The sequence below is a fragment of the Seriola aureovittata genome, chromosome 13 (assembly GCF_021018895.1).
Source record: "Seriola aureovittata isolate HTS-2021-v1 ecotype China chromosome 13, ASM2101889v1, whole genome shotgun sequence".
NCBI lineage: Eukaryota > Metazoa > Chordata > Actinopteri > Carangiformes > Carangidae > Seriola > Seriola aureovittata.
This window is the reverse complement of record NC_079376.1, coordinates 24,354,629-24,380,342: the sequence shown is the minus strand read 5'-3', so window position 1 is coordinate 24,380,342 and position 25,714 is coordinate 24,354,629. Positions and strand designations below refer to the sequence as shown.

At 42.0% G+C, this 25,714-nt stretch overlaps 1 protein-coding gene and 1 long non-coding RNA gene across 4 annotated transcripts in view; both read right to left on the bottom strand.

Moving 5' to 3' along the window:
- Window positions 1-10,617, bottom strand: part of clmna (calmin a) — a 52,310-nt gene extending 41,693 nt beyond the window's left edge. For 2 of the 3 annotated variants that reach the window (XM_056392987.1, XM_056392989.1), the window contains exon 1: window positions 10,187-10,617. In XM_056392987.1, the coding sequence (XP_056248962.1) occupies window positions 10,187-10,271 (85 nt within the window). In that variant the 5' untranslated portion in view covers window positions 10,272-10,617. The remainder of the gene's footprint in view (window positions 1-10,186) is intronic. The other variant, XM_056392988.1, reaches the window with a different exon arrangement.
- A 1,295-nt stretch (window positions 10,618-11,912) lies between these two features.
- On the bottom strand, window positions 11,913-13,892 carry LOC130180582 (uncharacterized). The gene is made up of 4 exons (XR_008829424.1): window positions 13,805-13,892; window positions 13,473-13,716; window positions 12,446-12,579; window positions 11,913-12,284 (listed from the first exon to the last, which is right to left on the bottom strand). It is a non-coding gene; the product is annotated as an uncharacterized LOC130180582 (long non-coding RNA).
- Window positions 13,893-25,714: the final 11,822 nt, after the last annotated feature.

Below are 25,714 nucleotides of genomic sequence, written 5' to 3'. Positions count from 1 at the left end.
AAAAAACAAACCCAGAGAGAAGCTGCGGCTGCTTTATCTACGCAAATGAAGATGACATGCAAAGTGTGAACGTGAAAGAAAACTCTGCTTTGCATGAAACCATCTGATTTACACAGTGGAGGAAGAAATGACAGTGCACTTTTTTTTTAAAGAGGTGGGGGTGGCAGTGTGTTTCTAAGTGATGATGTAATGGGTTTGTTACCTAATCATAATTCTAAATAGGTCGTTATAACCGGCCAATTTGACCATTATATCATCAGAATAATTATGCCAGAGACCTGGTGGGTCGCCAAGGAGACAGTTTTGTACTTCATTAGGACCAGGACTATGTTAAACAGCATTTCCATCATTGGCGAAGAGGTGGAGGTACTGGAATCTGGACTGTCTACAGGACAGGGCCAGAGAAGAGTCCAGCTCCTTTAATGTGTGCAGCAACATATTGCAGATCAACTGAAGGGATTGTTAATAATAAGTTCTGTAATAATTAAGTGTTTTCTTTCTCATTTCAATGACAATAGAGACTGTAATGACTACATAATGGGGCTTTGGAGAGGTGTCTTATTTCTCCAGCTAGGACTACTGTCTCTCGTCTCGTCTCTCCCCCTTGTGTGTATCTCGCTCACTGACTCGCGACGCAGTGATTTACAGCGTATGCAACTGGTCTGTGAGTTTCCTGGGCCGCTAATCTAAAATGCTAGAATATATATATATATATATTATATACACACTACCACGCCTGAAAACACATGTCACGTGACCATTTGCACTGGGCATACGCAAGCTGGTGTAGACAGGAAGGAGATTGTCTACTCTGCAGTTGGTTAGTTGCAGAAAATACTATGAACATGGAACAGCAAAGACATTAAAATGTAGAACTTAACTGATCAACAGCTGCTAGCAAAAACAACAAGGTCAGTAACATTTGTAATTCATTATCCATGTTGTTTTCACCACTGGTAGTGAAGACCTGTGAGACCCAATCTCTGCGTCTGCGTCATCGTTTCCAAAGGTCTCAGTTTCTGTCAGTCCAGATACAACACAACCCCTGAGTTTTCAAACTAAAAACAGGTCCAGCAGAGTTTCTGAAAGTCTATTTTAGGGACTCCAGAGTCATGAGGATGGCTGGAGTAAACACAGCAGAAGAGATGAGTTTTAAAACTAAACGTAGTATGGATGTAGCCTAAAGCACCGACTACAGAACCTGCAGCTACATCACTCCAGGACAAATTACCTCATGGACTGGAGCCTCTGACTCTGACAGGTTTATTAACAGAAAGAGTTTCTACATTCAGGTTCAACAACGGCTTTGTGCATGGGTCACTCCACAGGGCTTTTTCACCTAATACGCCATCAACTACAAATACTAAACAGTGTGTTTTTGCTTCACTTTCATGCTAATATACATATATATATATATATATATATATATATATATATATATATATTGTTTTAGTCTGTTTATCACTTTCATTTTCATCAGACATCATTAAAATGACATTCTGCCGGTGTTGGGTCCAGGTCTGTTTCACCAACAGGAAACCTTCTTTTATTTATTGTCTTTTTGTTCATCATGACTAAATCCTTCATCCTTTGACAGTTTCACCAGGAAATTGCCATGAGATCATCTTCATTCATGCATTTATTGCAGTTGGCGATACTATTACAAGACAATTATTGTTGTATTCTTCCAAAACCCTGATGCAACGACGCACATTACCTGCAGCATATTACTGATTGTGAGCGGGTCTGAGTGACACAGATCCTCTAACTTCTCTGGTAATCTAGTCTGAGCTGTGGAACGCTCTGTGAATTACAAAACGTAGGAGTGTGAGTGGGCCAGGTGGGAGTTTCTTTTATAATCAGGATGTTCTGTGAACACAGGCCTGGGACCAGAGGTGCAGCGTGCGCCCACAGCGCTGTATCTGACATAGCTGAATCTGGGAGCATGAGAACTGCTATTTAATTTGCAGCATAATGCAGGTCTTCCAGTCGACTGTAATGCCGCTGCCTCATTACAGATGCTGCTGCTGCTCAGTAAAGATCAGCCTGAGGCGCTGTGAACAGGGAAGCTGATTTTGCTGTGAAACAAACAGACATCTGAAACAGTTTATAAAAGCTCTGCCGCAGGAACAACCAACAATATGGAAGAGAGGATTCAGAAAGAATGAGGGGATGCACGAAAGAGAGAGGACCTTTGTCGCCCGCCCCCCGCCCCCGCCCCCCCCCCCCCCCCCCCCCCCCCCGGACGGAGGGGGACTGTTTACAGACAGAGGCGAGTCAACAGAGCACAGCGGGTGAAGCCTCTGTGTTTGGCTTGTGTGAACTCTCCCTGCCTCGCTGGTTTATTGGGGGGGGGGGGGGGGGGGGGGGGGTGTACTTCACACACGTTTCTGCCTCTCAGCATTGACACAGAAACTCCACCACTGTGCAGGACTGGACACGTACACAGTGACAGGAGGTGACTGGACACACCTTCAGGCAGCCACATTCTCACGCGCACACCCAGACACACACACACACACACACACACACACACACTGGAACTCATGTTTGCAGGTGACTTTAGGCTACGGAGGTATGATGGGTATGTTAAGTATGAGTTATATTTGTGTCTCAAACACCATGTGGAGAGCAGCAATGCAAATATGCCAATATCAATAAGCACAGAGCAGGTTTTTAAACTTCTGCTGAAAACCAAGATCACTGAGACGACAAGACAAACTGTTTGAACATGGAGGCTGAAACCACAGACTCATTTTACTGCATTTGTTTGTGTGCCGCATACAAAAATGCACATCCTGACATGAGAGCTGCTGTAGTCAACCCCTCAACCTGTGATTCAGGAATGAAGGGAAACCAGTGTTTCCACAATTCTTTTGTTTGTAGTGTCCCTCGGAGCCACACTCATACTGAGGTTTACCTGACGTCAACAAAAACAAACTATATATAGATAGAGACACTGTTTCTAAATTACTACAAAGACATTTTTAGTGTTTGTTCTCTGCATAAACCAGCTGACATTGGGTGGGGGCGGGGTACATCCTTGACAGGGGCTGACATGTAGAGACAATCAATCACATCTACGGGCAATTTAAAGTCACCAATTCACTGCTGTAAGTTGTTAAACCGTTACTTGATGCCTGAACATTTCATAATGCTGAAATTTACATTATTCTTCATTTTTATTTTATCTTAGGCAGTTTACTGCGTACCTTTGTACCTTTTACGGTTGTTCACTCAAGTTGAACTGTTCAAATTTATATAAAAACTTGGGTGTTGTAAAAGTTGTAGTAAATTCGGTTAGCTTTTTTTCTCTACAAACCCAGGATCTGATTGGGTTACGACAGCAATACAGTGTCGTCACAAATTTTCTAAACACTTTATTGTGTAATATTTAATTATGAATAGATAAAACTGTCATTTCCCCATCGGTCTAGACTCAATAATCCATAATGACAAAGTGAGAACAAAAATCTCTCATAATCTCTCATAATTATTCAGACCTGTTGCTACGGTCAGGTTCATCCTCTGCTTTAATTATCCTTGACATGTGTCTAGACCTTGGCTGGAGTCCACCTGTGGCAAACTGAACTGAATGGACATAGTTTATTATTTAATCTTGTATAAAACACAGTTCACACTGCATGTCAGTACAAAGCCAAGCCATGAAGTCCAGTGAACTCTCTGTAGACCTTCATGGTAAAATTGTGTCAAAGACATAAGGCAGAGATGGAGAACCTGCTGGAAGGACGAGTATCTCAGCAGCTCTCCATCAATCAGGTCTCTGAGGGACTGAATGAAGGACGACTAGAGTCAAATACAGAGAGGTCCTTGAAGAAAACCTCATCCAGAGTCCAGCAGACAAGAGACTGTAGCCACGATTCACCTTTCAGTACGACAGACAATGCTGGAGTAGCTTTGTGACAAATCTCTGACTGTCCTTGCTATCCCAGCCAAAGTCCAGACTGAAACTCCACAGAACATCAGTTTAAAGACACTTACCATCTGATCTGACGGAGCCTGAGAAGATCTGCCAGGAAGAACTGCATAAACTGCCCAAATCCAGGTGTTCAGAGCTTGTAGAGACTTGAAACTGCAACTGCTGCCAAAGGAGCTTCTACAAAGTACTGAATTAAACACTAATTATGGCTTATTGGGTGTGGATTGATGGGAAAAAATTGAAAGGGCCACCTTAAAAACCATTGTTTTAACAACCATTATTGTATAGGTTGACAGTTTACACTTAAAACATGCTTCCCCAGAATATGAATGAACAGTGCTTTTACATACATATAGTGTGTAACCAGGACAAAAACTCAAGCCTCCGCCTTCAACAGCTGGTTGAGGATTATCTGTTTCCCACAAGACACATCACAGAGGGAGGCAGCAGGTAGATACTGTGACCAGGAAAACGCCTGAATATGCATTTTACATTACGCACACCATGTTCACCAGAGGCATTTGAGGGAAGAGGTCAAGTACAGGACAGTCCGGTCTGAGCCATACTGTTGTCAGAAATGAACACCTGACTACTTTCCACAGATTAGAGGAGCTTTGCCCCACATCTGAGGCAGAACAGTCTTTAAATAGAAACTTTGTGTTGGAGCCGTCTTCGTCAAAAACACAAACTGCTCGAACAAGTCCCAGAAGCTGCAGCTTAGCAACGGCCAAAACAGAATCACGTCCTGCACTTCATTTTTCTATCCTGCTCCGTTTTGGTCAGTTCCAGTTTACTTTTATGAAGATTCGTTTTCCATCTTTTCTCCCTCGGCTTCCACGTCCTCGCACATTTCATGTTTTCAAAATAAACGTTGAATTTAAAGTGGCACGCGGCAATTGTTTTGCACTTCCATGAGGCTGGGGGACCCTACATTTCCCATAATGCAACACGATAGCATCTTTCTTAAGACGATCTCTGCCTGGTATTATCCACATCTTTCAAACTGTCTTTCAGTTTGACATTTGAAGTCTACAAGCGCAAACCGGCATAATTGGGATGATGTCATCTGAGCTGTTGTCTGAAAATTATACATTTCATCCATCCAATCAGAATCCAGTATTCTACCATGATATAACAGCTATTTAAACAAGCCGTACCAGTGTTGGGCTTGATCTCATACCAGTTATCTTAACTGCACTTAGAGAGAAACCTGCAGCACAAAGAGGTGGGTGGCAGCATGTGGTTGTGTGTATGTGTGGGTATGAGTGTGTGTGTGTGTGTGTGTGTGTGTGTGGGGGTGAGGGTGAGAGAGAGAGGGAGAGAGAGAGAGCTGTGTGGGATGTGGGAATGTTCAGGGACTCCAGCTCCATGCTGCAGAGGGAACTGCTCTCCCTCCTTCCTCGTCTCATCGTGTGTTATGTAACAGCCTCCGGCCCGTTGTTTCAAAGCTCTTCCAGCTTTCATGCAGAGAATCACAGCCACTCATCAGACAGCTCGGACTCATCTGTGAGCGTCGCAGAGAGTACGGACAAAACACTCTGAACTTCTGAATCTTTTCGAGCGGCTGGAAAAAGTCCAAGTTCACAGGAGAAGCTCGGTTTAGTGCGGAGCTGAAAACCCTGATGCAGCTGACATGTGCTGAGAACCTGCAACCTGCTCATTAGTGCACGTAACTCCAGCAGAGACAGCACAGGTTCTGGGGCTGATGGAGGATGATTAGCACATTCTTCTTAGGTGCATGACACACTGACTTTTTCCAATCCAACGCATCCCGTACAAACATGTGATACTTGCAAGACGTCTGGCTGCAAAGTGACACACAATTCCCAAACTCTACAATTTCATAAATGAATGCAGCAGCCTGTCTGGTCTTTGTTCAGCCCAAAAGAGCATGTCACTCTGCTACTCACTGGCCTACACTGGCTACCCATGGCCACCCGAATCAAATTCAAGTCACTAATGCTGCCTTCTCAGTGACTTCTGGGTCTGCTCCATCTACCTGAACCTCCTTTTCAGCCACTGTGTTCCTCCAAGCAATGTGGTCCGGCACACAAGACAGTCTCGGTCCAGTCTGTTCTGGTCTGTGGTTCCCTGATGGTGGAACAAGCTACTAAAGTCTATCAGAGCAGAGCGTCGCTCTCTGTCTTCAGGAATCTGCTGAAGACTCGTCTCTTCAGAGAGCAACTCCTCCAACACCCTCACATGTCTAACGAGCTCTTACTGTCAACTTTACCTGCACTTCTTTACCTCATCTCCTTCACTTATTAAACACATGTAGTCCTTACACCAAGGTCTACTTCTGTACTTACACTTTAGTGAGGTCCCTCACTTATAGTATCAATACAAATGTCTAACAAATAAGCAATTGTGAATATAAGTAAGGCCAGGAAAACACTCCCTGCGTGACACACACGTGAGTTGTAATGAACCAGAATTATCCTTTAAATTGAAGTGATTCTTATTTTCCTCTCAAAACCTTCTCAGATCGACCCAGTCAGATCCTGGGTGAAGAGAAAAAGAGATAACCGAATTTTCTACGACTTTTACAACACCCAAGTTTTTATTGAAATTTGAACAGTTCAAGTCCACTGAACAAGCGTAAAAGGTACAAAGGTACGCAGTAAACTGCCCAAGATAAAATAAAAATGAAGAATAATGTAAACTTCAGCATTATAAAATGTTCAGGCATCAAGTAACGGTTTAACAACTTGCAGTTTCTCTGCAGCAGTGAAATTAACTGAAGCCTTGAAAGCTGATTAAAAACACTTCCTCCAGGTTGATGATGACAAACCCTCTGTCTGTACAAACTGTGTCACTAGACCCTCCGATGCATCACCAGGACAACACCGTACTGGTGAAGGAAAACCAGTATACTGCTGTCAGAGTGGAGAGAGAAAGAGGAACCAGTAACAGAGGAAGACGGACTGGTTGGTCCGAGCTTCATCCTACAGCAACATAATGAGCCTCAACATTAGCAGACCAGAACCAGGCGGAGGCTTCACATGATGAAGAGCGGCTCAGTCTCCAGATCTGAACCTCATGGATCTGGTTTGAGATGAACTGGACGGAAAGCGAAGGGCGACAAACCTTCCGAGCAACATTCGATTTTCCATTGTAGAAGAATCAGCCAGTTTGTCAAATGGACGATTTAGAAATTTAGATTTAATTTCGTTTAACTAAAATATTCCTTTTTTTAATCTTTGCTCATTTGTTCCATGCTTTCATTTCAGAAACACTGAGACAAAACTTGTTGTTATTTGTAGTTCATTACAATACATTTGTCTTTTCTCAAGTCAAGGTTGTCTTGCGACTCACAGTTGTGCTTTTCCACGGCAACAGTTGCTCACGATGTCGCTCGTAATGTGTGTGATCTTTGAATAACGCAGCTCTAAAAACTACTCAGCTTCATGAAAAAAAATAAATAAATAAATCAGTGCCAATGTTTTCACACAGTCAGTTTAAAGTTGCTCAAGGCGCAAAAAACAAGCACTCCTGACTTTGCAATCTTCAGCTTGAAAAGTACAAACTAATATTTTTCTTACACTAAAACTGACTTGGTTTCAGAGGACGGGTGAGAGTATCATCATGATCTCTGGCAGGCAGGCCTTGTATTTAGTACATCCTCTCAGCACGCTGTTATACTATTCTTCTAGTGTTCTCCGCCAACACATAATACGCATGATGGTTTGAATGCATCAGGATATGTCTATTCCTGCCTGTTACGGTCTCTGAGATGAAGTAGGTTAGAGCTGAACAAAGCCTTCTTTCTCACCACACTCATTAAATCAATTACTTCCACTTTAAAGAGCAATTGTTGTTGGTCCGCTCCTCTAATCTTTGTAAAGCCCTGTTTGGCAACTGGCAATTCTTACAGTGTATTAGATATTCCCACATGATTCACAGGTTCACTGCAGTTCAAAAAGCAGAGCAGAGTTCTGTCAATATGCAATAACACCAGCCCAATTAAAGGCCACGTTACACTGGGACATTAAAACTGCGTTATATCTTAAAATTGTTGTAACTGCGGGCCTGCATGCTCTGCAATGCGTATCAAAATACTGACTTTTAACTATACTGCTTTGCTTAGGAGGGTGGAGCTCAGAGTCGCTGCTCCTCTGCGTCAGGAGGAGCAGGTTTAGGTGGTTGGAGCATCCGGTCAGGATGCTTCCCGGGCGCCGTCCATTGGAGGTTGTTCTACGGGGGAACCTCAAACTGGTAGGAGGCACGAGGGTAGACCCAGAACCTGCTGGACTACATATGTCATATGGCCTGGGAACATCTGGAGGAACTGGACAACGTTGCTGGGAAGAGGAACGTCTGGACTAGCTCGTTAAACCTGCTGTCACCGGCTCCGGTGGACGGATGGATGGAAAATTCTTTAAAAGATTGTGATCTAAGTCGAGAACTCTGATCATGTGATAACAGCTGAGGAAGCGTTTCTGAAAAACTCCATGTGTTCGCAAATAAGCTCTTACACCTTTCCAAGTTCAGAGTATGTTATCACAGATTTGTGTTTGGCAACATCAAAAACGACCCTCCCTGCGCAAATGAGGCAACTTGCTTTTCTTGGTTCATGTTGCTATTCTTGGCTTTGATCGGTGTGAACAAGAGGAATCATGTCCAGAGGTTACAGAGGAGTTTGATATCGGAAACCATGTCACTGATCTCATCAACAACATCAACACTGAACACAGTTTTGGTGTTAGTCCATCAAACTCAACAGATTCAACCTTCTCCCAAAGTCACACAGGATTAGATCCAGTGGAGGAGAAGCAGAGAGAACAACTTCTACACCCGCAGGAGCGGGAACTACACCCGGACGTATAACACCGATCATCACCAGCAACCTAGTTCCCTCACGCTTCCTGTTTTCATCCATTCGTTACAGCAAGAAACAAGATCAGCACCTCTGTAGAGGATTGTTTAGGGAACTACGATTACTGTTTGAAACAGGAGTAGACATCACAAGAAATATACAATAAACTGAAGACAACAAACAAGACTAAACAGTGGTGCAGAGAGAGAGGTACAGTGTACTTTAAAGATGGGTTGCCTTTCGGATAGAATCAAATTACAAGAGCTGGAGCTAATTAGATGGTAGATGTGGATATTTTAAAGCCGATAGTGATATCTGAGCCAATAATGTTCAGAGTTCAGATCTAAGACTGATAGCCAGTCACCGATCATTGCCGATCACGCTGAAACCCGGTCATCAGCCGGATCAATCAGTGCGTCTACACTTAATAAAAGTCAGTGTTGGTTGCATTATGTGAAGTGTCAGAGTCAGTGTTTTTGCATGTTGGTTGTTTCTTGTTAGCTCCCCAACTTTATAGAAGAGCAATATAAAATGGCTAAAGTACTCCTTTACATCTAGCTTCAGTTCCTGTGAAGGTTAAATGAACTAAAGACCAGCCTAGTTAAAAAAAATATCTGACGATGATTAATCAGCAGATAGTAATTGTTTTGATATAAACACGACATCAACAACAACAACCTTTGTTTTTGAGTCACGCTGACCAAAGTCATAATGACAATGATACTTTGATTTTGCCAGTGAAAACACTATTGGAATCACACTATAATATGAATGACGCCTGTGACTCATATTGATATGTGAAGCACAGAGGAGCTTTATGAATTCATGGATCAGCCCAGAATCAAAGAGGAGAAACAGAGGACCCTAACCCTCCAACACGTTCAGTATCATGAAAAACAAAGCAGCAGCAGTTCCTAGAGGGTGGGATCAGACAGTGTCTTACACTTTCATAATGAATCAGTCATTTTCTCAGTCCACTGATCAATTGATTGACTAATCATTATAGCTCTAAAAAGCATGTTTTGTGCACAGACTCTCAGTTTGTCAGCTTGTAGCAGTGCATTACCTTTGAGCTCCTGTTTTAAAACAGCACCTTAGCAGAGAGTTCCCTCCAGAGACCAAAGACCCTCTTGTGGTCTTGGTTCTTTATACACAACGTGCACTTCATGAATTACCCCGGACCTCACACTGTGGTATGGGAGCTCTGTGGTAAACCCCTCTGAGCCTCCGTGTGCAGCTCTGGATGCTGAGAGGCAACAAAACACCATCAAAAGTTCCCAAAAGCCGAGAACGACAGTGAAAGTCCGTCGCAGCGCGCAAACACTTTGCAGTGAAGTTGTGCATGCGTGGCCAGGCCACGGCGAGCCCCCACAGCCCACTGTGTTACTTAACTACAGCAACAAGACCACAACTCGTCGGGATGCTCCTACCTTGCAGGTTCTGCACTCTGATGTCGCTGATCTGTCCGATAAATTCCTCCCGCTCGAACCAGTCCTCCCACTCGTGTCCGGCCATCTGGAGCCGCGGAGCGTGCTGCAGGATCCTGGGCTGGAGCACTGGAGAGCCTCCCCGGCTGCAGGGGAAGCTGCTGCTGCTGCTGCTGCTGCTGCAGCGGGCAGGCGGGCTGTCTATTGTCCGGGCGGCCGACCGGGGGCCATGCAAGCCGGACACTCGGGGTGAGAACGGGAGGGTTTCAGTTACTGGCGGGACATCGCTGGTGTTTACTGCGGGTTTTCTTCCCGAAGCAGCGGCAGCAACGGAGGTCTGTGGCAAAAAGCCCGGAGAGATGAGTGTAGAGCAGGGGAAGAAGGAGCCGCAGCACCTGGTTGGTATTTCCGAGGTGGGATGGAGCTGATCCAGTGCCCGCCCACCTCTCGCTCTCTCTCTCTCTCTCTCTCTCTCTCTCTCACTCGCACACACAAACACAAACTCACTGACAACACCAGTAAAAAGCAGGGAGGAGGGGAAGAAGTGGTAATTCACATAATACACAATACCAGTCTACAACAAAATCAGAGTATTTTCACATCAACCTCTCTCTTTCCAGTAAATGACTCATAAATACAATGGTTATATAGAGAGGGTGAGTAGGTTTTTCTCTGATTCCACCAACAGTGTGAAGAGTTTCTCTGTTTTACATTGTTGTAAACTGATTATCTTTGGATTGTGGTTGGAAAAACAATTAGTTGCAGCTCTCGTTTACTACAATTAACTAACAAAGCCAAAAGGTCAAATGTGAAATCTGCTCTCCTGTACCAGATCGCTAAATAAATCTGGCCGTACTTGGTGCTGGATGCTTGTTTTCTTCTGGCCCAGTACACGCCCAGTACACGCCCAGATCTGGCCCATATACAGCATGATTGTCAGATGCTGCTTCCACATCTGGACCAGTTCTGGTGCATACACAGAAAATCATATGGGCCGGACTCAGTCCTTGGAAGCGGGTATATGTTGGGATGGAGCCATGGGAAACAACCCCATGGCTCTGTGACAGCAGCTCAAGAAAAGTTTATGTTTTTTTTTGTTAAGCAAAGGAGGAAGTTAGGTGACATATAGGGTGATAAGTCTGTATTAGGAGGAGGTTGGGGTGGAAGGATGGTTTGACAAAATTTTGGACTTTCACACAGAAGGCCACAGTTCATTTCATTTGTGTTCTTTTTCTTTCCACGACCGCAACTGAATTGTGATCATGACAATAAAGGTCCTGTAAGCATAGAGGAGCTGTTTGAAAATGTTGCTATTGCTGCATAGCTAACGTTGGCAGTTACTTCATGACAGACTGGAGGCTACAGCGACTCGGTATCAGAAAGTGACGAGACAGTCCGACCGGACAGGAGCTAGCTGGTTAGCATGCTAACTTCAGCAGTAGCAAAGAAGTGATAGAGACAAGAGTTAACACTGGTGTTTCTTTCCACCTTTGGAGACACTTCATAGCACCAGGTCAACCTTGTCATAATTAGAAAGAATGAGAATTAGAAATGAATTTAGAAATATTCAACATCAAAGTACAAAACTGAAATGATGATGATTTTACAACTTGTCATTTTGACAAAGCGACCTGTCTGAGTACTTGAACGATGCCAACGTCATTGAGAACAATACTTTGTTTAGGCAGCTTATTGTTTTTTTTTTTTTTTATTGTTTTCAGCTGATGAACTGACACAGACCAACAGGAAAGAGGACATATATTCATTTGCCTGTATTTAGTCTACAACTTCAAGGCAAGTATGTCACTTGGTTCATTATTGCTCCTGGTTGTTGAATGAACAAGGTGCAAATGCAAAGATAAATTCAATAGATATCTAATTAAATAGATACTGAAAATGACCTTGTAATGTGCTTGTGTGGGGCCCCTGGTGGTGGTTGGGGTCTGTTTAGTTTGCTCTTCCCTTCAGCAGGTTATGTAAAATCCATTCATTATAGATGCAGAGGTATAAGCCCCACCCACGCTGCCAGCCAGGTCCTCAGCTCCTCTGCTTATTACCATGTGTAGAAAGCATCAGTTTCTATGTGCCAGAACACTGGTGTCTGTAAAGAGAATAAAGTGTTTAAAAACTTTAATGAGCCAACTACAACTTGAAACATGCGCTGAATGAATGAAACGTACATGAACATGAATGTGTCACATGTTACTGCTGTAGAGAGTGAACAAAACAACAACAAGAAAACAAGAAAAAGCCTTCACTAACTTTTTCTGGAGTGTCAACAGCCTTTAATGGATGGAGTCTGTGCAGTTGTCATGGAGATGGCTCGTTTCTCATCACATGTGGTCTTCAGTCATGTGACGGTTGTATAGGTGGGGAGATATAGCCCCTGATGCTGTCTGTTGATGAAACAGAAAGAACACTGAGCATGAAACAGACACACATGACATCTGCTGATGAAGATCTGATTGAAAGCTCCAAGGACAGTTAGTAAGGAAACTTTGAGTTAGAAGAAATTATCTGGGCGGTACTCTATATTTCAGCAAAGTCCAGTTGCACCCGATTCAACTTCTTTTGGAGAACCATGACCTGGATAACTGAGAATCCGACAGACACTTCATAGACAGTTATGCTATCTTCCTGACCTTGAAATTCACTTTGCCCGTCTGTGTGGTGGTGCTCAGCACAGGTGGGAGACAAAACAGGCGGGAGGTTCGGTCAAATCAGGCAGCACAAAATGAGTTGCTGGTATGTTGATGGAAGATGTTTCTTATGGCCACAGTGCGAATTAAAAAATTTTTCTCTGGGGTTAAAGGGAACCCAGTACAGTGCAGGCGCATGCTTCAGTGAACTGAGGTGTTACAGTCCTCACAGTATCTAACATGGCGCCTCGTGGCTCCCCTGGTAGAGCGTGTACCACACAGGCTCCGTCCTAACAGCAGCGGCTGTGGGTTTCCAGTCTGACCCGCAGCCCTTTGCTGCATCGCCCTGAATTTCCTGTCTATCTCTCACTGTACTGTACCATTTGCATGTCTTTGGACTGTGGGAGGAAGCCGGAGTACCCAGAGAGAACCCACACAGGCACAGGGAGAACATGCAAACTCCACACAGAAAGATCCCGCGTCCGAGCTGGGACTCGAACCCGGAACCTTCTTGCTGTGAGGCAACAGCACTGACCACTGCACCACCGTGCAGCCCCAGGCATTAATATGAAAAATATATCATAACATTTACAATTACAGGTAAGAAGGATTTATAAATGTTTCAACCCTCCTGAACTATTTTTTTTTACCTTTTTTGGGGGTCCAACGTAGGGCTCTGCTTCCATGAATGGTGTGAAATGCAGGAGTTCTCCAGGGAACATGGTATTTCCATGTGGAGCGCTGTGTTCGGTGTCTTGGTGACTCACCATGAGAAGAGAGGGAGAGGACGGTTTGGTGATAGATACCAGTGGTGCACTGTAGTGTGGATGTTGCATGGTCCACCACCGGCCTGCTCAGCACACTTTTCTTTAGTCATCTTATTCAGTGAAGTGACTAAAATCACACAAAGGCCTTTAGTCATGTTTTGCTCAAGTGTACAAGTTGCACTGCAACTGCATAAAGATTAATGAGGGATTCTTACCAGTCAGTAGGTCGTCAGCGCTGAAGGCTTTTCCTTTACTCAGGTGAATCTGTTTACAGCCGTCTGAAGGCAGCAGGTATCCGGTTCATCCCGTCTCTAGCAGGAGCGATGTCCGAGTGATGGCACATCCACAGTTTACATTTTGTGAAATAAAGCACAGATTTTGTGATTTGAGGCGTGTGGGACACTGACACACTGAAAACAGAAATATCATAGATCTATTCAAACTTCTCTCACCACTAATAACTCCCTCACGACTGTCCGTTCCTTTCTCCTTCACTGGTATCTCCTTCCAAAACACTGGGTAACCATGGCAATGGCTGTGTGCTCCATTTAAACGATGCTGGCCAAAGTAACAACTGGAGCTCTGTATTTTCAGTTAGAATACAGGTAGACATGTGGCTGTGCAAGCACATCAACAATTTGTTGATAATAACAAAAATAAAATAACTAAAAAATTTTGTCATACACTTAAATATTGATAATTGTTGGATGGTTGGATCAGAACTTAATCAAGTGTGTTCGGGGTCCAAACAGTGAAGTGAGTGAAAACATTTTTTGGATCAGATGCATCTTAAAGGAGCCATTTGTAACTTTTGCTATTTCTACATAGCTAACGTTAGCATTAACAGCCATTTACTTACCAGTCTAGAAGAAACGTTGGGAGTTCAGCATCAAACTTTGACAAGAACTTCTAATCACATGCAAGTTTGATTATGTGAAAACAAGTCATTATTTTCTGTAGAACACTGGTTTAGAATTTCTTCTCATTTATTTGGACTTCAGCTGAACGAGGTTTCAAAGTGAATTTGAAGATGAATAAATGTGGTTCTCTCTGTGCTTTGGTCCAGACTGAAGCTGTGTCTGGTCTCTGTACACTGTCACCACACAGGAAATGAGGATCGTATTAGTGCAGTGTGTTTATACCCTTCAGACACACAGTCATATTTTAGTTTACAGTTGAGATAGGCTTTAGAGGTGTAGGTGTAGACAGATTCACAATGAACTGAAAAGGTTTTCAAGTCAATTTCAGTTCTTTTTTTGGTTTGAGCCTCAAACGAGGATACAAACCCAGTCCAGACCAGTTAAAGCTTTCACCCACACATACAGTGAAGGTTAGGACCAAGTAGAGATTCATTATATTCATTATGTCATCAAATCACCAAGATCAGACTTATCAGATTTTAGGCAGCAATACCTGATGAAGACAATATGGTTACCAATACATGTAAAATACATGTCTTCAAACCATCAATATCTTGATCATTGTATCAAGATATTGATGCAGGTTTCAAATGCAGGTTTCAAATGTAGGATTTACTTTTACAATTTATGCCACTTTATTCTCTGATTAGAGTTCAGAGGTGAAAATTGAACTTTTTACTCTGCTACATTTGTTTTAAAACTTTAATTACTAGTTCCTTTGCAGATCCAGTTATCCACCTAACAGCCTGGTAGCTAGCTACCAAGTACTTGAAATAAGTCCCACCTTTACCAGCTGCAATATTAAAGTGATGCATTGATAATTCTTCTTCAATAATATAATATGTATTTTTCTGAGTACTTTTACTTTATATTTCATGCTAATACTTTTGTACTTTTATGCAATTAAAATTTTACAACATACAATTTGCAGATATCCACCTAAGGCCTCACATACAAACTATCTGTAGACACTATTATTTACAGAAGTTCCATTTTGGAAAATGTGTTTTTTTTAGATGATAGGTTTAATATCAGTCTAATGTCTGTGTTAATTACAGGACGTTGTTAGCCTAGCTTAGCAGAAAGACTGGACGCAGGAGGAAACAGCTCTGGTCAAAGATCACAGTTACATCTACCAACAGCTCTAAAGCTTACTGATTAATACGTAAACACAAATGATCATTTATGGTTCTGCTTTCAGTCTTCATGCTAATGAAGCTAACCACAACTACTGACTGATTGTATTGATCTTCTTATCTCACCCTTAGACAGAGAATTAGTGTACTTTTCCAAATAACTGTTTATACCTTTGAAAAAGGTAAGAATAAGAGTTAGAATGTAGTCCGGTTACATTTCCTACAGCAGAGACTGTATATTTAATTTCAAGTAGTCACATGGAGAATCCCCCACAAGCTAACACACTAAGTGGGATCTCTATAAATAAACACAGATGAGAGAGAGGGAGACATTTGCATACTGACCCACATGCAACCCAGGTTATTTTTTCCCTGTCGGATGCTGTCTTTTAAACAGCGGAGTCCATGCACCCCAGCCCACACAACACAAAGCAGAGGCAAATGTTATGTAACCAGAAAGCACAGTGATCCACCTCCTCCTCCTCCTGACATAAACAGGATCTTTTTTTTTTTTTAAAAAGTGAATATATCAACCTTAAAGTTGATCCTGATCTTCGCTGAGCTAGAACGGCCGGCAGACATCATCTGGAGTAATCTGTTTAAAAGCCATCTGGCACATCTCACTGCACCCAGCTGTCCTCACCAAACAATCAAATCACACAGCAAATACTTCCACCGCAACAATCTATTTCTTATAATTACTGTCAGACAGCAACCACACCGCACATCTCATCCAGCAACAGCACTAAAAATGGTTCATAGTCTCTGTGATGTGGGCTCTTATGTGGTTCAGCCTCATGTTTAATCTCATGCTCGTGTTGGTCTCCAGCCTGTTGGTGTGTGTGGCTTTTATCTGTTAAGTGCATCGGCCTTGTAATTGCTGGTAGGGAATTCAGGGAATGCCACAGATGAGAGGAAGCTGCGTACAGAGACACAGGCCGAGGAGAAACCAGGAGGTTCTCGACCTTAAGTTCTAGCGTGGATTCTCATGGTTCTCACAATCAATATAAACACCAGTGGCCAATTCAGCGAGTGTGTTCTCATTAAGTGAGTGTGCAAACAGTGTGCTACATGCGGATGCAGCAGTCTTATGAAAGCTGTCAGCAGAGGTGGTGCTGAGGAGGTGGAGGGAGGGTCTGCAGATTCGAACACAAATCACAGCCAGTCCACCCACACGTTAGGTGCCATTGTTGTTGGATTTTAACATTAGTGTAATTAACGTCGTTATTTATTCATTTCAGTAATCCCTTTTACCCTTCAGACATTTGCGCCTCGTCACTGAAGGGCAGACTGCAGAGCCGACAACGTTTCAAGGTAATGATCTGATCATAGTTATTGATTGTGACTGAAATTCAAAATATGAGACAAGGTTAAAAATTGTTAGATAAAAACTAGAATCACCACCTCACAGTAGTTTCCTCCACCAACTAGTCAAGTTACAGGAAGTACAGTCACAGTCTGTCCTTGCTCAGTTACAGAGTTGAATTATAGCCAGAAGTGTTTTTACAGAACAGTATGATGTCACAGTGAAGTTGACCTTTGACCTTTTGGATCTATAATGTAATCGCCCGATTTTTTCCTCATAGACATTTGAGTTCAATTGTCTCATATTTAGCGAATGAAATTGTGAGTTATGGTCCAAAACATGGTTTGTGAGGTCACAGTGACCTTGACCTTTGACCTTTGTCCACCAAAATCTCATCAGTTCTTCACTGAGGCCAAATTAATGTTTGTGCCAAATTTGAAGAAGTTCCTTCAAGGATCTACTGAGATATCACGTTCACAAGGCCAAAACCATGTTTTGGGAGGTCACTGCAACCTTGACCTTCGACCTTTGACCATTGAAGTCTGATCAGTTCAGTACGGACAAACAACCTGAAAACTATATGCCTCCAGCTCTGGCTGTCGGCGGTGTGGAGGAATAACAAAATAAAGACAGTAAGAGCGGAGGTCAGACGAAGAGAGAAACCAGATCATTAAACTTACGATACGATCCATGTAAGTCTGCTGTTTGGTTCACATGTCAAAGATGTTGGAGGGAAGTCTGAAGTTGTGAGTAGCAGGGATCGGTTACATTTAGCCTCATCACTGATCCCTAAATATCTCTGTCTTAGTCTGTACAAAGCAAATGTTTCTTCGTGTAAACACGTTCGCAGCTCTGATCTAATGAGTAACACTGCTTTTGTAAGATCCGGATTATGAGGCTCCTCCATGCGCTGCTATTTCTACTTTCTCATGTTCCATCATCAACAGATTTCTTTCTGTCACTCCTTTGTCTGTGTTTTGCAGCAGAGTAACTAATGAGCCACCCTCTGCATGTAACTGTAGAAGCCTCCCACGCCGTCACATTCACAGTAAAAAAGTCGGGTAATTTATCCTGCACCAGTCAAACTAACTTTTCATCCCACATCAGGGTGTTGATGAACTTTCACTGTGTTGTTTTCTGATGTGAATCTCAGCATTAATCTCATTTAACACAAAATATAAATTGTCTGTCCTGGAGGATGAATTGTGGATCCTAGAATTAAAAGTATATTTACAGCAAATTGGATTAAGACATGTATCCATATATGAGTTCCATATATGGGTCAAAGACTTGGCAAAGGTGCTTCACCTCTAAACACTTCTATAAGTACTGGTCAACAAGGAAAGAGTTTTTCCTAAGATTTGGAAAACGCTTCTTGACAAATAGGAGGCGACCTCTAAGACCTCCACCCTGTGTACCACAGATAGTTTTTGCTCTATGGTGTTGATGCTTTATTGTTTTTTGACAAAATGCTGATAATGCTGTCTGTGGAACCTGGTTGTGGATACTGGTGTATGTTGTTTTTTATATCATATACCATTGAAGAAGTGGTCACACACACACACACACACACATATATATATATATATATATATATATATATAAACAGTGTACATGGACTTAAAATATTCCCTCCTCTTCATCATCACAGCAGTGATTATGGTTCCTGTCTTGTTTTTTCCTTTTTTATTTTTTTGTCCTTGTCTATACATTTTCTGTTACCCGACCACAAACTAACTTCATTGGATCACCTCAACCTGAACAGCAGGAGGCTGCACATAATGTGGAAAACGCTGCTCGACCAGAATAAAAAAAGCATGTTCTATAACAAAAATATGTTTTCTATTCTCTTCTATTTTTCAGTAATTAACTTTATTCATTTAAACGAGACTTTAAAAAAAAAAAAAATTCAACCAATGAAACACAAACACTTACCAACACATCTTTGCCTTCATTTCTGTGGTTCCTCCTCGTTCAAATGGTTCCATATAGTGCTGCAACATCACCTACCAAAGAGTTTAAATGAGAAATTATTTTTCACAGCTTCAATTTATTTGGATTCGCAATATCAATTTAATGTATTAGGTCTTATTTACATATAAAATGTATATTTTAGGTCAGCACTGTTATTTTGGATTGGTACTAATCCTCAATGGGATAAGGAAAGGGTTAAAAAGAAAGTAAAACACATCATACTTCCAGAGAATAAGAGAAGGAAAAGCCCTCCCTCCTGAAGTGTTACATAACCACAGCTGAATTCACTGGAGTTACAGAATACACAATAATAATCCTTCATTAGTCACAATTCAGAATAAACTTCTCACATCCTGCTGTTGCTGAACGAGGAGTTTAACAGTGAACATGTCAGGAACATGGTGAGGTGATTTACTGCAGAACATTTGGCTGTGACAGAGCTGGCAGTGAAGACGTAAACAGGAAATGAGCCAAAACTATGCAATTCTTCTTCTCTGGGTTTAAAGTTGCTCAGTTTGACCTGTGTTTCATTCATTCTGCCTGACACGCTCTGTCCCCACATGACTCCATATCTATATAAACATATATCTATCTATCTATGAGTGGTCCAGCAGAGCAGAGCTGCTGTTTGCCCCTCAGCTGTGTTTGATGCAGGTTTTTCTACAGGTGTCTTTTTCAGGGAACGTGTCCATCAGAGGACAGACCAGGTTAGTCCCTCCTCTGGTTAAGCAACAGGCTGAGAGGACACTCAGCCAATCAGGAGCAAGATGTCACATGGCAGGGTGTATGGAGGAGCAGGGATGACACAAGAAAAGTCATAAAGCTTTTCCTTAATTTCATATTTTAAAAACAGGTTTTGTAAAAATGATTTATAAATGAACGATTCATCCATTACTAAATACTTGAAATTTAAAAGTAGACTTACAAAAACAGCATCAAACACACATAAATAAACCATGTAAAAGTACATTTATTAATTCATGAAATAAAAGAATTTGAAAACTATTTATATAAAAGATATTTTAAAAATGGGAATACATACCTGAATTCTCTCTCTACAATTTCTATTTCCTTTTTCCAGCTGCTTTTCCTTTTAGCTAATCCATTAGTTTAGTAATTTAGCTTCTCTGTCTAGCCTTTCTGTGACACTGCTTCAGTGCTGGTGAAAGCCACTGGTTAGTTCTCCAGCCAATCAGAAAGCTTGTAACATCCCATGGCCAACTGGGATTGTTTAGCCTGGTTTTACCAGCACTGAAGGTCCATTGATGGATTAATCCTTCATTCATAAATTCTTTTTACGTTTCCTATTTTAATGTCTATTAAAATAGGAAATGAAGGAAATGCTTTAAAACTTTTCCTGTGACATCCCTAGTCCTCCATGAAGGTGGGCTACAATTAACATATACACATATATATATATATATATATATATATATATATATATATATATTAACACAATATTTTAACAGTAGCTGAAATTACTTGCAATGTGAAATGAGTCGCTCATAGTGATGAACCTTCAGAGATTTATCCTCACCTCTGCTGTTTCCAGCTTTTTAGCCTCTTTTGGCTCGTTGTTTTGGCTCTAAAACTCTCATCATCTTTGTTTCCAGCAGCAGTGGTGAAAGAGCTCTGATACACCCACTGTACACACACACACACACACACACACACACACACACACACACACACACACACACACACACACACACACACACACAGTGACAGTGGAGCCAGCATGTTCCCTCTAATATTATACAGTGTTACCATGTCAGATGTGTTTGATTCTGATGCTGTGAAGAGAAAACATGAAGTTCATACAGCTTTCTGTAAGTGTTTTCACAAATATTCTGCTTGTGATAGAAAGCCAAGGTCCTTCAGCTGTTCTGCCACCGTCTGTATTTCTTATGAATAGCTTCTTTCATAGACCTTCATGAAAAAGTCAAACATGTTTACTGTAGAATTTTTAGACTTTGTGATCTTAGCTACTGTAGGTCAGCAATTTGCTTGCATTCTTGTTCTAAGTCTGTCTGGCTGGTGACGTTTAACCCACAACAGTAATGGAACTGTGGGAAAAAGGTGCTACAGAAAGGAATACTAAATAAATATGGGGCACCTAGTGTAAAGTGGAAATTAACAACAATTTTCCACAATTGTTAAAATTAAAGGATTATCGCTTGTGGTTGTCTGCCTCGACCAATGAGACTACATCCCTGTCGATCCAGCGTCATATACAATATGAAGCATTAGTGTGAAATGTTTGTGAAGTCTTGAGTTATGGCTAAAAAGTGTTTTCTGAGGTCACCGTGACCTTGACCTTTGACCTTTGACCACCAACATCTAATCACGTCATCCTTGAGACCAAGTGAGTGTTTGTGCCAAATTTGAAGAAATTCTGTCAAGACTGAGATATCGTGTCCACGAGAACGAGACGGAGGGACGGAAAACCCCGAAGCAACATTCCCCCGGCTCAGACTGCCGCTCGCACGGAGGCGCAACAAGTGGGGTGAATTTTTAAAAACTAACTTTTTGCTTTTTTAATTTTAAGACTTGTGAACCTTGTCACATTAACTTCTTTAAAAAATATTTAATGAAATGTTCATGTTAAATTATAATCTTAACTTTATTCTAAATGTAAAATCAAAATCTAAATGTTGAATTAAAATTTAAACGTTGAATCTAAATGTTGGTGAAACTAAATTTTTACTGTACTAAATATCCAACATTGCAAACTGCAGGACAGTCCTGCTACACACATCAAACTTCTTCCCTAATTAGCAGATTTATACATGGAAATAAATAAATTAGCAGCTCTAAATGATACAAATATCAATACATTAAATTCACACTTGTGACTAAAAAGAAAAAAGACAATGTGTATTAAAAATGTATTAAAAAGAAAAATTAGATTATAAATGAAAAGGAAATAAACATTTAAAAAAATGATGTAAGGCATTAGTCCGACACAGACTCTGTAGAACACTGATTGTCATTTTATTATGACGTGCACGCAGGCAGAGAAATAAATGATCATCATGAACATCACATTTTTCAAATTAAAGTCCTTCAAATTAAATCATAACAAACAGCCAAAGCACACACACAGGTTCATCAAGTCACATACACTTCCTTATCCTCAGCTCTACAACACACACACACACACACACACACACATACACACAAACACACACACACACGCATATGAACATGCACACACATGCACGCGCATATCAACAAGCTGTCACAAACACAAATTCCTCCCCTCCCTATCACAGCCACAGAGCCCTCCCTGTCCATCTGTTGTGTGTCTGCCTGGATACAGAAGAGCACAACCATGCACACACACACACACACACACACACACACACACACACACACACACACACAAACAAACATGTGCGCTACAGTCGTCATCATTTTCACTCATTCCCTTCCTCCAGATGCAGTTGGAGGAAGGGCGAGTCGACACTTGACCGCACAAGCACAAAGTTGATGGAGTTGTGTGTCATCATGCGGCAGACCACACACAAATCTCAATGAGCATCACACTGAGTCCACATGTGAATTTGGAGGCAGATCTACCAGGAAGCAGGAACCAGTAAAACCACTTCCAAATGAAGCTAGGCGAAAGTTCAGTCATGAAGACTACTTCCTTGCGCATGCCGTCTAAGTCACAAGCACCATTTCCCCGCTATTTATAAGCTCCACCCACTCATTCACATCTTCACCCAATCACAACCTTACACGGTGACCTTCAGCCAATCTCCTGTAAGCTGTCAAACTTTAAATATTGTCTCTCTCTCCGCTTCACGGTGCTGAAATGAAGAATTTGTGACCCACCTCCACCTCAACCATGGACGCCAGACCATCTCCAATCAAACCATCCAATCAGAAGTTTCCCCTCATGAAGACGTTCCCATTCTTGAGCTCCATTCCTCTTCACCACCACCAGTGAGTAGACTCTGGGGAAGATTCCTCTTATTGGAAGGACCTTAAACCTATGGATCTCATCCATGTTGATCCGCTTCCTGCTGAGGTCTAAGCGCCAAAGTCTGTTCCTTCTGTTCACAATAAATTTAATTTTACTTTAATTCTCATGATCTATTGATTTTTCTTATTAGTCTCTCCTGATTAAAATACCATAATGTGAAGTAATCCTCACAGAGACCTTCTTCTCTCCTGTGACCTCTGTTTCGTTTTACATACTGTCGATGACCTCGTCCCTCAGGAAAATCATTTCACTTTCAAATCAGCTGCAGCTCAGCCCGTATCCACGGTCTGTGTGGCCTGCATCAGTCCTGACGCACAGCACAATGTGTTACATCAAAAAGACATCAGTCTGGATTACGCTCGGTTCGCAGTATTTGATATGAGATTACATTATTATAATGCACTTGTGGGCAGGTTGGGGTTTTTAGAACCAAAGTGAAATATAATCAACCTAATGATGGAACTAGACAAAGGTCGAGGAATCAATGCTTTGAAAATAAACACATTTCCTTGTAGGAATGACATTTCTTGTTCTTTGTTGTTCTGTTCATCCCTTACTCCAACCAAGGTCATGAGAAACATGGGTGTCATGTTTGATGACCAGCTCTCCCTCTCTGACCGTGCTGCATCTGTCTCCTGGTCGTGTCTCTTTGCTCTATACAACATCAGAAAAATCATGTCCTACCTGACTCAGCACTCCACCCAGCTCTTGGTCCAGGTCATGGTTCTCTCACCTGGACTGCTGCAGGGATCTTCTGGTGGACCTCCCTTCACGCACAGTCAAACTCTTACAGATGGTCCAGAATGCAGCAGCTCTGGTCTTCAATCAGCCAAAAAGGTCACATCTCAAATGACTAAATGTCCTGCAACTGTTAGTAGGTGTTTTGCATCACGTGATCTCTCTTGTCACACATCCCAAAGTTACAGAGCAACATCATCATTCTTTTGGATTGGTGTTTGTGTCCAATATTCACTCTCTTTTAGCTCGGTGTTCGGTCTAGACCGATTCTGTTTACCTGGAAACTTTAGCGAAACAGGCTGCATTGGTCAAAACGGACGTTCGTGTGGGTGTGGCACATCACCTTTAGTTTTTCATGATTGAAGGCTTTTACATTTAAAAGTTACATTTCTTTTACGTTACACAACATGCTGATGTTTAGCAGGTATAATGTGGACCATGTGCACGACGTAATCTCAGTAGTTTTGCAGGTATTTGGTGAAACGCTGCCAATGGAGGCATCTACTTGTCGTTCCAGAGAGAACAGACACATGATGTATTTTTCCATTAAGCTTGGAGCACTTGGAGGATTAGAGGGTTACAAAGAAACCAGAAGAGTCTTTTGAGTGTTGCCTTTCAGCAAAACACCTTTTAAAAAATCTGAGTGAAAATCAGTGAATAGTAAAACTGATTATCCTGTCATGTCGAGAAAAGGCTTTTACTTGCGCTGGAGATTGTTTTTCGCACTGAGTCAACAGTAGAGTTGTTGTCGGCCGTCATAATGGTGCTAACAGAGATTTGTCGAGCATTGTTCTGCTCTCTGCAGCACTGAGGCTTTTGGAAGCTCTCTGACTAATCATTGTCACTCCACTGGGCTTTAGTCCAAAACAAATCAATCTGAGCGCTGAGCCTCATCGCAGCTCCTCATCCAGGACTCTCAGTGCTCAGATAATCACTGCTGTCCCTGAACGCCTCTTTCAAACACTGAAACAGGAGCCTGACCTTGTCTGTTTTGTCAGTGATGGTGGAGAGAGAAAAAACTAGAGGAATAAACCAAGTAGCAGCTCTGTGGTGGTATTTCATCACTACACATCACAACATATTATACTACTATAATACTGTCCTATCTCTTAGAGCTTTATGAAGACAGCTGGACTTACTTGAGGTTTTTGAAGACTCTCATCTGACAGGCTTTGTCACTTCTTGCCGGCTATCGAGGAGTTCCAGGCATTTAACTTGTCGTTGATCCACCTGAACATCAGACTGTGAACATCAACATGATCCTGAACATAACTTTGCCTGAAAATATGAGAATGTTGGAATCATTTTCCAGGTTATTTGACTCTTTCCTCTCATTTTCCATGTGTTTTCCATGACTGGAGAACTGGTCAACTGTTTTCCAGGTTTTCCAGGAACGTGTGGGAACCCTGATTAAGTTTAGGTTTAGAGTTGATTAATGGTCTTTAGTTAAACTCCACCTCCTCGCTGATGGAGGAATGAGAGTATTTATATGACTGAGGGGGGAGTTAACACATTGATCATGACACAGTGAATCAGAATAAAACAATGTGAAGATCTGATATCAGATCGTTTACTCACAGCTGTAGATCAGAGTGATCTAACGTTTAACAGTCAGATCTGATTCTCTCTTTTTCTTATTTTTTTAAAGTAATTTTTTCAGGCTTTTTATGCCTTTATTACAGTAACCATGAGACAAAGACAGGAATGTTTGGGGGGGTTGACATGCAGCAAAGGGCCATGGGTCGGATTCAAGTCACAATGGTACGCGCTCTACAAGGTGAGCCACCAAGGCGCCCATGATCCTGGTAATTTTTATTAGGTTTGTATCAATGACTCGTCCTCCGTTTACGTTTGATTTACTACATTTAGGTGGTCTGGGGGCAGACACAATGTCTCTGTGGGTTTTATTGGGACTGTTCTAAAGGCTCTTGCAGAACTGCAGTAGTTCAGATCGTCTCTCTGTGAGAACAGACTGATAAGGACTGGATCCTCCTGGAGCAGAGAAGCGCTCTCTGGTGAATTTGCTCCATGTTCTTGGCAGAGTGGGAGCTCCAGATTGC